General features: G+C 45.2%; 1 protein-coding gene across 1 annotated transcript; it reads right to left on the bottom strand.

Moving 5' to 3' along the window:
* Positions 1-1,759: 1,759 nt before the first annotated feature.
* LOC121837204 (nose resistant to fluoxetine protein 6-like) lies at positions 1,760-9,761 on the bottom strand. Its single transcript, XM_042292762.1, has 5 exons — positions 9,747-9,761; positions 6,978-7,060; positions 6,761-6,883; positions 5,381-5,825; positions 1,760-2,167 (listed from the first exon to the last, which is right to left on the bottom strand). The coding sequence occupies exons 1-5, from the start codon at positions 9,759-9,761 to the stop codon at positions 1,760-1,762; spliced, it is 1,074 nt and encodes a 357-aa protein (XP_042148696.1).
* Positions 9,762-12,800: the final 3,039 nt, after the last annotated feature.

Here is a 12,800-nt window from a genome sequence, read left to right on the forward strand (position 1 = left end):
GTGCCGACATTTGTTTGGTACCGGACAAGATCCTGGAAAAACTAGCCCTTAACAGCTCCGCTGTAAAAATTCGTTCGTTCAAGGCTCAATTTGGCGCAAATGGCGCAGAACTTACATCACTGCAAAGGGGCTGTCTCAATAGGATCTCGTGAGAGAGCGTTTGATATCCTCTCAACGGCTTTCAACCTTCGCACAAGGACGGGGCGGCCAAAGTATACGCCGGAGCATCACCCATTATCACTTAAATATCGCACCATGCCGCCGCTGTTCATTCGCTTCACGTCATGCAATCGTCCGCGCAATCTCTCTTTTGCACATGGTTGAGCGTGTTGGTTAATAATTTACGATAAGGAAAGAGGGACATTTAAGACAAACAGACAAGACAAGACAAGCGAAAGCCTGTCTTGTCTGTTTGTCTTAAATGCCCCTCTTTCCTTATCGCATATCTCTTTTTTGTTTCTCGAAAGCTAGATAGTTTGCAATAAGCACATATTGTATATAAAGCATTAAAAGCAATATAACACCGCTTTTAGAAAATTTTGTAGTTTGGAGCGGAAAATCGACTTGACTAAGAAAAACACATGAGCGTCTTTAAGAACTCTATTTATTTCACTGCACAAAACAAAGAATTCCAACTGTTCAGAGTGGAGGAGCGCTCCCTCTTAATTAGTCGAAAGCGGCCGTTTTCGCAAATTGAAGGCACAAAAAAAAAACAAAAAAAAAAACACGTAACATTGATGGTAATGCGTCTGGCCACACAGTCTTGAGTCGTTTCGTCATAAAGGGTACAGCCGTTACCATCCATCCATTCAACAACCCTGTGTGTCGTGCTCTACGCAAGCTACCGCAATTAGGTTAGAAAAACTTCCATCACATGTTCAGTCTACAAGAATATTACTTGATATCGTTAAGACGTCTACGGTAGAATAATGAACCAACTGACTCGGAAAGGTATTATTACTCCTACGCTTGTCCCAATTTGTCTACTGATTATTCCCAATAAACGCTGAAATAACCATCAATGTATGAATAAAAAAAGAAAAACGACATTTAGAAAAGGCAAGCAAAACCTCTGCCATGTTGCAGCAGAGCCACATTGGAGGCCAAAGGCCAAAGTATGTATTAATTTATTCAGTAGGACACCAGTTTTTACGTACGAGTCAGATTTCCATGCGTGTCAGAGTGTCATAAATTCACATGGACGGACCAAAAGCCTTGTATTACTATACTATGCCTGATACGCCACGACCCGACACAAACACTTTCAAGAATGTTTCTTTTTTCCAAACGTATAATCAAATAAGATAAATTAAGTAAGCATAATTTTAAGTTCGGAAGACGAATATTTGAATTGCGCGTAATTTAGTAGCGCGTAAGTGAAATCCCTAGATTTTATAATTCGTTGGTATTTCGTTCAACACGATGGCTCAAGGGATGCAAGAAGGTGACTGGTGACAAAGTAGGCCACAGATTTTGAGGGTTTTAGTATAAACGTCGACAAACAAATTTTCTATTCTAATATACTACGACGCACGCACTGCCACATACAGATCTATATGCGTAGCCATTATACTCTGTTTCACCTTATGATATACCGCAGGAAAGGCTACAAGCGCGAGCTCCTTGCTCTAGGGCACATCTCGGCGGCACATGCTTTCGTTTTAAGGGCAGCTGTCAAAGCTATGATCTCGTGCGTCTAGCCTTCGCTGCGGTACAACATAAGGTAAAACGGAGTATAGTTAAAGGAAGTTGACATGGTTCAAAGCTTTATACTAACCGACGAGTCTTCATTATTCGTAATTTTCGCGTCAAGGTCCCTTTCGTAGGCACCCTTTTCGTGCACGGTGAGCTGGGTTTTGCATTCTTTTTTGGCTAGACCGTCATCGTAATTGGTCAGGCTCAAGGGAACTCTATTATTGTCGTCGTTGATCTCGGGGAGTTGATAACCCTCGTAGAGACAACCGTTGCCAGCTGTACCGTTCGCGCTGGGACCGCTCTTCAACTCGTGCGCTCCGTTCTGCTTGGCGGCATCAACCGAAGAATTGGGTTTTCCCTTGAACTGTCCAAACGCCAGGCTGTCAAGGGCCTCGATTGGACACTCTATGCAGAGGTAGGAGATGGCGGCGAAAGCGTGCGAAGTGATGGTCAGGGATATGTAATTCTGAGCCTGAAAAGACAAAATTAATCAAATAAAAACTCCAATTTATCTTCAACACAACGCTGAAAAAAAAAAACACGTTGGACTTAAACGTGCTTGTAGGTATCGGTTTCCTATCGGAGCGCATTTTCGCGCAAGCAATCCTGCCCCTTTGGCCGAGGCGCGAAGGTGCCTCGCTTCCCTCGTAGGACAAGAGGAAAAGTATGGTGCACGGACGTAGTGGTCTTTCTCGATCAAGAGGCAGGACCGCTGGCGGAAGGATGCGCTCAAAGAGAAAACCGAAACCTAAAACCGCGTCCAAATCAACGGGGTAGAGGGGCTTAGAGCCATAAACTGGTAACCCGTTCACCGGGCAAAATTGACCTTCACTAGCTGCCGCCATGTTGCACAATTTTGACCACTAGACACGTGACCGTACCAAATCATGAGGCTTTTACGCAAAACTGAGCCGAGATTTGTATTACGATGGCTGTAAAAATCATATAAACGATTTTTTCAATACTGCTGGCATCAAAAATCAATGTCTAGCTCCAATAAAAAAAAAAAAAGAAAACATCACAGAACCGCGGTTGACGGCTTTAGTAGAGGGCGAAGCTGCCCGAGTTTTTCTTGTAAAAGCATATTTTAAATTTAAAACACATAACTTATCTCGTGGTACTCTTAGTAAAGCTCAATAAACAATTGTTAGTGCGTTTTGACGGTGCCCACCAGGTTTCTAGTTGGAACCCCCCCCCCCCATATATGTTTATCTTCCCTACTTAAAAAAGTGATTAGTACATTTTCCTTATTAATTGAGCTAATTGGTATGCTAATTTTTAATTTTTTTTGTTCGTTTGCAATTCCTGATGTTCGTCGTTGCTGGCAGCTTGTTCCCGGAAAGGCTTTTTTTTTTTATCGAAAAGCTTATTTTTAGAGATCTTTGAAAACCTTCGAAGAAGCATCCTGTATATTAGGAAGGTTTGAACTTTATGTCTCTGAGCCTGTGGCGTAGTAGTTATTACGCGCCAGAGTATTGTATAAATGGTCTAAATGTCACCTGGCACTGGTCGGAACCAATGGGGAAAAGGGAACGCAATGACGGTGTACAGTCAGGAATAGAGCCCCAGTTATGTAGGTCTATGAAACCAGGCTTGCCAGAAAAGAAGTTCGGCTTCCCTTTAATTTCGAACGGCGCAATTCCTAAAATCGCTCCTGGTGAAACAAAAAACCCAACCGAAAATCGTTCGAGAAAAGTGTTCCCCACCATATTTTGCAGAACGAACTACCCGTCCATAATTAACGTACGAACGTAGTAGCGATGGTTTCATCCAAGTAACGGATGCAATTTATGCGTACTTGACATTCGTATTTTTCTCAAAAATCCCGAAACGATTGCTGTCACGTTCCAAAGTTTCTTTAATTTTTTTTTGACACACGTGGTTTAGGCTTTATAGGGTGTGTATTATATTGTCACGAATGACAATGGATGAGGCGGTAGTAACTGAATAAACTGAATGTTTAATGGGGCGAACTTGTGCCCAAAGCAAAAGGGAATACAAGATAATAACAAAGCGTCGCGAGCGTCGAAGTCGGCGAGACAGCAGAGTTGAACGCTGGAGCGAAACTGACAGCAGATCGTCACGCGGAGCCGCCCATGTACACGTGTGGGCTTGTGAAATAATCGGCGTAGAAGGTTCGGCGTGCAGAACATTCTGACTTCGAAGAGGCAACACGGTTCTCGAATTTACCAGAACATTACGTTAGAGTCAACAAAAATGCGCCTCTGCGGCAAAGAATCGAACCCTGGGCTTTCTGCGTGGAAGGCACGCGAGATAACCGTTAGGCGACGAGCGCGCTGCCTACTCAGTCAGCTGCGCTCACGGCAATATTAGTCTAACATATTTTTTAATTTTTTTTTTAACAGAGGGTGATAGACAAGTTCCGTTTTCACCGTATATTCATCAGGCTTGGCGAACATATAAGATGAGGGAATAATCGTCACGGTAAGATTACTAATTACCTAAAACTCTTCAGTAACTTCACTTGACTTAATTTAAAGATAGGCATCCCCCATTTCAACACCTCTTCATTTATTCCTCTCTTTTTCCCCAAACCTCAATCGATTGGAATCACCTTCCCGCATACACGGTCTCCCTAACTGACGCTGCTTATCTTAAAACTGCCATTACTAAGTTTATTTTTGTTCCATGGCCAGTGTTCCTATTTTTGTTTTGTTCGTTGATATACTATGGGTGAAACCTCACTCCTCTATGTAATGCCTTCGGGCCTTGAGAAAAAATAGATGAATTTAAATGAAATGATTGGTTTCAGGGGTAATGTGAGAATTGCAGTATTGACAGCAATTACTATAAGAGGCCAGACCAATTTAATGAAGTTGCGAGAAGGTAACTGTTATTAAGAGTTTAATTAATCGATTTTCGTGTTTTCCCCAAGATTTAAATATTGCTCACAAGAAGAGTCATAAAGCCCTGCCCACAATGGCGCTTGGAGAAGTGACGTCGTCGTTTAGGTGACGTCGCCACTTTTGTAGTTGGCGCACCCACCAAGGGCACGCTGCCGAGTTAGTAACAGTAGGATTGAATCCACGATGTCCCTCTTCCAAGCGTCATTGTTGGCACGGCTTGCAACGCTCTTAAGCGCAATTTTTAAATTGAGCGAAAAACAAAAACAATAAAAAAACAAAAAAGAAAATCAGTTTAATTAAAAAAAAAAGAACTTTTCTCAAATTCTTTAAATTGTTCTGGCCTCTGATATTAATCGACGTCAATATTGAAATTGAAAGTGAGTAACATATTTTAGCTAATTACTGAACTTATACGATTACTCTTTTTTCTAATGTACGCTGAGACTGATAAGTGCAAACTGAAGACAGAACTCATCTAACTCTAACCCCCTATTTAAGAAAGAAAAAAAATATGCTCGAATTAAAATTAAACAACACCCTGTATATCATTAGGATTAAAAACAAAACAAAAAAATTGTCATAAAAATATATGACACGTGTTTATGCATTACCCGCTATATGTACTGATCTCCGCTCGTAATAACAAGTCTGTTTCGCCATAAAGTGCAGATAGCAAGACAGTTACATGGGGGTGGAAATGAGACATAGAAAAACAAATGTGTTTAAGATGGGATGAAATGGCAAGGAACAAATCATCAAAATACATTCCCAATTTCGAAGCTCTCGTGTTTTTGAGTGCTCTTAACTCAGACACTTACCTCAAGGAACGGCTTATTGGTATTTCGTTCCCGGCTGAGAATGATGTTAACAAACATCACGACCACATGCACGAGGTACGCCGCAAACGAGAGTCGGCCCAGCGGGTAGAGAAGCGGGTTGGCGAGGATCTTGTTGACGGGTCCACCACGGCCTGTCGCGCATGCGTACATGACCCAGGAGACTGCAAAGCCCCAGGCAACCCGGTGCAGGGCGGCGTAGACCACGGACTCTAGGTGCTCGGGCGCGCGACCCCTGTTCCAGGAGTAGATACCGAACAGCGACGTACAGGCAAAGGTCGCCGCCACCGTCCACCAGAACGCCTGCGCCTTGCGAGATAGCTGGTGCGGCTTGGCGGCGAAGGAGCCGAAGATGATCGCAGTAAAGAGGGATCCGGCGTGCGCAAAGGCCTTGTTGTAAACGTGCATGACAGTATCGGACACAGTCCTGTGGATGAAAAAATAACGCTAGAAATGTATAGACCCAGGGTGGTATGCCTCGCCCAATCTGCCGGCCTATGTGAGTTAAAAAAACGCAAATTGGACGATCGTCTCTTGACAGTATAAGGTCGGTAGGCCTTTGAGGCACTGTGGCACTGGCTAACGTTGTAGCTGAAATATTTAGCTAGTAGAGTACCACTGCTAGCCTGGGGTCTTTAACGTGCATCAATCACTAGGGACACCGGATATACGACCGCACGCATGTATACGATGCTCACCCAGATCGAGACGGGCATGGGCAGGAATTGAACCCACAAGACACCTAGATTCTGCACAGGAGGGTTTCGATAAACTGAACCAATATTTTGACCATATATATTAAGTTTCTTAAAGTCTCGATGGCGTCTGGTTTATGGAACCTAGGGAACTTCATTGCAGAAATCAGGCACCAGAAGGATCTCCCTGCATCCCTTGATTTATTATATACGTATATACTATCTGGCAATATTGGACCATCAATGATGAATTGAAAGACATATTCCCTGTCTGCTTAGTTTGCTGAGCCAATTCCAACCAGATGGCCAGGCTTGCACCCTCTCCCCTTCCAAGCGTCATCAGTAGTGGATACATGCAACACCACATAACCTTGCGTCAGCATCGTCGACAGCGTGTCTTGCATCGTCTCACATCAACCACGTGGTTAGTACGCGGCGATGAAAAGAAGGATTAACGACGGATCTCGAGAGCTCTCGTCGAGCTCTTGAGATCTCTTAACGATGCCGTAATGCACGGGCCTTGCCTTCTAGGTGTTATAGGATAAGCACGATTAGGAGGAACAAGTTGATCTTATACTACCGGACGGAGGTGAGGGCTCAGTGCGCCTATTTGGTTAGCGGAATGGTTAAGCTCATTTAGGTGCTTAAAAGTGGGCCTGTTACGTACCGGATATCCAATGTGAGGACCAGATGTATAGGCAAGTAGTTGCAGAGGTGGGTGACTACTCCCACGGCGATGCAGGTTGAGACAACAATTGCTGCCATGATGGCTATACCCACTTTCGGCCACCTTTAATTAAAAGAAAAGAGGAATGGTTTAATATTCGTGTTAATTAAAAAAAAAACATAAATAGACATAACGTAATCATGCAGTCTGATCTCACCTTGAAAAGATTGCCACTAGAATGATTGTTCTGACGACGTACAGTTGAAACTCCGCGGAAGGGTACCAAAAATGCGGCATGCACTGTGGAGTAAAATGTAAGGGTAAGAAACCTGGTCTGCGCTGTCCTATACTTGGGGACAACTTTTCTCGGTAATGAAGCCAAAGCTATAGGTACCCGTGCGCTCGTGCACATTGAGCGCCGATCGCAGCTGTGCTCGGGCGGTCTTCACTTTGTCGGAAATGGCAGAAAAAGTAGTCCCCGGGTATAGGTAAAAAGAGAGAAAGTAAGAACGGTATGTATAGTATATATACTTTGCAGCAGCTGTGCATGGGCGCCGCCATAACCGACTTTCAGTTTTTGTTTGCTCTTATTTCCTTTATTTCACTCCATTGCCATAGCAGGCCAGGTTATTGCCATCTTAGATTCTCTTGTGTCCTTCTCCCCAGCACTGACCTCTGTGGGGGCTCGTGAAGCCTCATTTCAGTGGCTCGGTATCTCAGTAAGACAAGGGGTCAGCAATGGCGGCTGCAATCTGGCACGTGTGTAAAGCTTTTATATATTTTCGTGACCGTTGTTAGCGCTCATACCTTTTTATTCGTGTTGAGGAGGGGACGTTTACAGTGACGTACGTTATAATCCGTTCACCCTTAAAGGGGTACGGAAACGAAATGACGCGGCCGTGAGCTCTCTACCCCTCGCTTTCAAATCGGCCGGCGAGAAGCACATTGCGTATCGCGCTCGTGACGTCAATGGCTCCTGCTCGGCCAAGGGTACTGTATTTCCGAGCGTTGCCACTTGGTGGCGTCTAAGATTGACAATCTCGCCTAGTAGTAATATCGGAGGAGTTCACACCCTATGGCCTATACACACATTGCCCTTAACGTCATTCATGGCCATGCCGGAATTTTATGTGCCACGAGCGCTGGGTTCACCGTGTTAGTTTCACACCGCAGAAGTAGGAGCTCAACAGAACCAGTAAGTAGACATAACCGCCAGTACCCAGCAATTCCCACACCTGCAAGCTATTTACATAAGAAATCCGCTCGATGCCATATATGACCGCGTTATACACAGCGCATATGGTTGAGGGGGGGAGGGGGGGGGGGGGCGGGTTGGTATGGTTGGCCTGACAGAGGTCTTCGCATCCTCAGATCAAGTTCCTACCTAACGTCTCCAAAGAACGGCGATCTTTATGGTGTGGAATGCACGATGCGGTGCTTTATTATATACAACGTTGTAGACCCGTTAACGCTCAGCGCCAATTCACGTTCAGGACTAAGTAACTCCACGAGAGAGCCACACTGCCGCGAACTGGCGCTGCTTCTAAGAGGCCGATGACGTGGGGATATTCCAACGGAGCTTCACAAGTCAGGGAACATACTGTTTCTCAGACAATGAATGTACCGCTTGGCATCGCTTTTTGTAAAAGGTGTGAGCTGGACGTTGTTGTTTGTATACGCCTTCGTGGCCAGTTGGTCAGCTTGGGTGTTTCCTGAAACACCGCCATATCCAGGAACCCAGTGAAGGTGTACCGTATGTCCACATCCTATTGCTTCCCCAAGTTCTTCACAAATTCGGCACACAAGAGACATATTTTCGTTGCGAGTATTCAGGGTCTTAAAGGATTGCAGTGCTGGCTTGGAGTCGGTACATATAACCCAGGAATTCGCTGTCAAGCTATTTTTGACGTACATTGCATCCGCGAGTAAAGCATGCAGTTCTGCGGTAGTTAAAGAAGTATGATGTGACAACCGAAAGGATGACCAATGGCTGAAATGGAGTACTACAAATGATGATGTTGATCCTTCATCCTTAGTTGATCCGTCGGTATACACATGGATGTTGTCGTCCTATTTTTGCTGTAGATAGGCAAGAAGGCAAGAGTCAATGTCCTTGCAACGTGTGTATTGACCGATGCTTTTGTTTCCATGCGTGGAATGTTCATGTTGAAGTCTAGTAATGGTAGCGTCCATGGTGGCCTATGAATGTCGTGAACCCAGTGTGTTTGCTCAGGGATTAACAGGGGCAAGAAATTTAATGATTGAAGGAGGTTCGTCTCTTTGCGAAAAAGAATTTCTTTAAAAAGGGGCCGCGCAGAAATTCTAAAAAATTACGACATACTTCCTGGGTTCTTAGGATAGTTACTGGTGGTTCTTTGACTGTACCGAGTACAAACGCACTGGATGTTGCTCGCGGAAAACCTAAGCATACTATTAGACTTCTTGCAAGTATATAATTAAGGCGAGCTTCTGATGTGTTGAAAAGCCCCTGTTACTCAGGTATAGAATAGGCAACTGCTTGTCGGTACTAGCGCCGTGTGAAATGAGAGCATTGAATTATTGAGGCTCCCCTTTTTGCACCTGCGATGCATCGACAAATTATAATTACACCATTCACTCTCACCTCTAACATATCTATATGTTTAGACCAAGTCAGGAATTGATCCAGTAGGACACCAAGAAATTTGTATGATTGAACTCGCCGAATTTAGTATCCATTTATATTAAGTTCAAAACCATGAAGCTTTTTTTCTGGTAAATGGTATAGATGCCGATTTCGTGGCAGATAGCTCCATTCCTCGTTCTCTTAAAAAGTTGTTTGTCGTGTCTAAGGCTGCTTGTAACCGATTCTTTCAAATATCTGGGGACGAGCCAGAGCTCCAGACACAAATATCATCAGCATATATAGATATTGGTAATGGTGGCTGGAGTTTCTGCGGTAACTGCGCCATTACGACATTGAAAAGAGTAGTGCTCAACACGCTACCTTGTGGTACTCCATGGTGCCATTCGTGATGCTTGCTGTCTCCATCATTTGTACACACTACATGTTCCTGCATCGAAGAAATTCTTGTATCCAGCGAAGCATGCGTCCATGTACACCAAGAAGCAGAAGTGCTTCAAGAACGTGAGCGTGACTTACCGTATCGAAGGCTCGACGAATATCTAGGAATACTGCCACTGTTATGTTTCCGTTACCTCATTCATACTCTACACAGGTGGTGAGGTCTAAGATGCCATTCATTGTGCATCTACGTGGACAAAATCCTGTAATTTCTTCGGGAAACGCTTTACTAGTTTCCAACCCCCAATGTAAACGGTTATGTAAGATCTTCTCGAGCAGCATTTCGACGCGACTGGATAAACTTACAGGGCGGAAGGAATCCAGGCTCAGTTGTCATTTCCCAGGTTTTAAAAGCGGAACTATTTTAACTAGCTTCCACGATTCCGTATTGTCTCTGTTCTCCAAACATCAATGTATATTTTGAGAAGAGTGCTGGTGGCATCGGGGGCCGAGATTTGCTAGTGCATCGTAAGTGATCTTCTCGAGACCAGGAGCTGTAGACTTGCGGGTATTGTGAAGCGCACAATAAATTTCACGTATGTTGATTTCATGTTCTAGCTTTGGATGCACTAGATACCTCTCGTTCTCGAAAGTACGAGTAGCTTGTGTCTTGAAAGATTGGTATTGGGAAGTTGTTACCACACCGCTGTGGTGTGCTAACAGAACGCAAAATTCATCCGCGATTGTCATTTCCGATGTGCCCCTCAGAAGAGCTAGCGCGCGGTAAGGTTGTTTTTGCATAACAGGCGTATAAAGAGAACGAAGTATTTTCCATACCATTAAAATCGGTGCGAAGGGGGTCAAAATTACCGCTGAACTTCTTCCATCGGCGGACTGAAAAAATTTGCAGCTCTCGACGCATAAGATTGTGAATATGTTGGGCCTGGTTATAGTCTTCAACATTTTCTGATCTTCTATGGCGGCGCTTTGCTCTTCGTCTTTCTGCGCGTAGCGTTTCGTATTCACCATTAACACCAACGTGTCCGTTAGGTACAGATACAAGACGCGCTGTTCGTACGTAACTAAGCAAAATCTAATTTTCAAAATCATCGGGCTCTTTCGAATTGGTATGTTTTAAAGCATTTAAATGTCTGAACATCTGCCAGTTTGTTATCCTTGCTCTATGTCGCTGCCCACGAATATTACGAAGAGAGTGTTGTACGATAATGGGAAAATGGTCGCTACCTCGGGTTTCCCTGTCTGTCATTCATGTTGTTTGATGTAAAATGTCTGGAGAACATAAAGTGAGGTATAAACAGCTGTAGTGCGTAGGGCCATGAACAAAGGTCGTTGATCCGTTGTTGAGAGCGCATATGTTATACTTGTCCACATACTCGGCAATGACATTTCCACGTCGATCGCAAGGGTCACTCCCCCACATTGTGTGGTGTCCATTAATGTCTCCAGGTATAATAAAAGGCGGAGATACGTGACGAAATATTTCAGAACACCCAAATGAAGTTATTTGAGTTTGAGGTTCGATGTACATGCTCACAACTGTAACTAAAGACTTACCACACAGTACCCTGCAGGCGACGAGTTCTGGAATCTCTTTCGTTGAAGAGATTAGGTGCACTGATACCAGATCTTTCTGTACAGCTAGCATCGCTCGACTTTGACCATTTTGCGAGATGATTTGTACTGCACGTAGTTTGAGAGGCGAAAGTCGTCATCCACGCGAGCTTCGGTTAATGCAAGTATTGGTATAGTGTTCGCTTTAAGAAATTGACGAAATTCACGAGACTTTTGCCGTAATCCGTTGGCATTCCACTGAAATATTCTTATGTGGCTGTACAAATTTGGCATTGGAATACTCTTCATTCATCAATTGATGAATGAAAGACTTAAGTAATCTTTCCACAGTGAATAGTGCTGTTACCTCAGGAAGATTGTAGGATGCGGGCACGGCGCTGAGTATGGCCCTTAGAGCCGTAAAAAAACATCGGTACCAGCAAATGCGAGACGTCGCTCGATTGCCATGTCTCAAAGTAATCCTCCCGATGATCGCCTCTGCGCATATCACGCTTCTGTGTGCGGGGTGCTGGCACTGGGGAGAGGTTTGATGTTCGGTCTACTGGAGGCATTTGACCAGGAATCGTCGAGTTTAGGTGAGATGAAGTCTTGAACTTGATCTGGGCGTTTAGTTGGTGTCATGCATGTGGCATGCATGAGGCAGCGGATTCAGCGCGCGCCGTCGCCGACGGGTTATCGGGCTTTGTGATTGATATATTTTTGTTACCCGTGGTGTGCGCTGATTGGTGCGACGAGAAAAAGACGAAGTGAAGACGGAAGGACCGAGGCTGGAGACGGTGCGCGAGGAGAAAAAAAGGAACGCGGTGGGCTGGAGCTGGTGCAAGCACGACTTCGAACCGGAATAAAACGCTTTCCCCCCAAAAGGCTGGCTCCCTGCCTTCCCGGGTCCCACGGCGCCCAAACCACAAGCCGTGACTGGCGCAGTCGACAGCGGGGGTTCAGCTGCGGAACCTTGGGATGAGCGGCCAGCTCCAACACCGCACAGACGTCGCCGAGTTCAAGTAAGCCCGGATTTTTGCCTGCCACAACCGACGGAGTGGTGGGTCCGGCATACTACACGGACGTTGCCAGTTCAAGCAAGCCAGGCTTTTCGTCTACCATATGCGACGGAGCGGCGAGTCCGGAGCACAGCACGAACGTTGCTGACAGCAAGCAAACTCGGCTTTTCGGCGGCCATGCAACCGGACGCCAGGCGAGCGCTTGGCGTGACCAATGGGACGAACGCTGCATGACGCAGCCTCAGCGCAAGAACCAACGGCGGAAAACAAGACTTCCAGTCTTCGAGAGGGACAGGAACTACTGCCTGCAAGCGGTAGAATCCGGATTTCAGTGGTGCACGGACCCTGAGACATTCCTGTTAGGCATTTCCGCTGCCAGTGCTTCTGACTGCCCATCGACGACGAAGAGCTGGTCAACCTGAATTGGTGAGCGCATATGCTTGTC

This window comes from Ixodes scapularis, unplaced genomic scaffold, assembly GCF_016920785.2.
Source record: "Ixodes scapularis isolate PalLabHiFi unplaced genomic scaffold, ASM1692078v2 PGA_scaffold3__209_contigs__length_174095766, whole genome shotgun sequence".
In the NCBI taxonomy this organism is placed as follows: Eukaryota; Metazoa; Arthropoda; class Arachnida; order Ixodida; family Ixodidae; genus Ixodes; species Ixodes scapularis.

Excerpts from the sequence above, each read along its gene's own strand:
- LOC121837204 (XM_042292762.1), bottom strand. Across the intron at positions 6,884-6,977 it reads CTAGTGGCAATCTTTTCAAG|GTGGCCGAAAGTGGGTATAG; the intron begins GTGAGATCAGAC and ends TTTTAATTAAAG. Across the intron at positions 5,826-6,760 it reads GTCCTCACATTGGATATCCG|GACTGTGTCCGATACTGTCA; the intron begins GTACGTAACAGG and ends TTTCATCCACAG.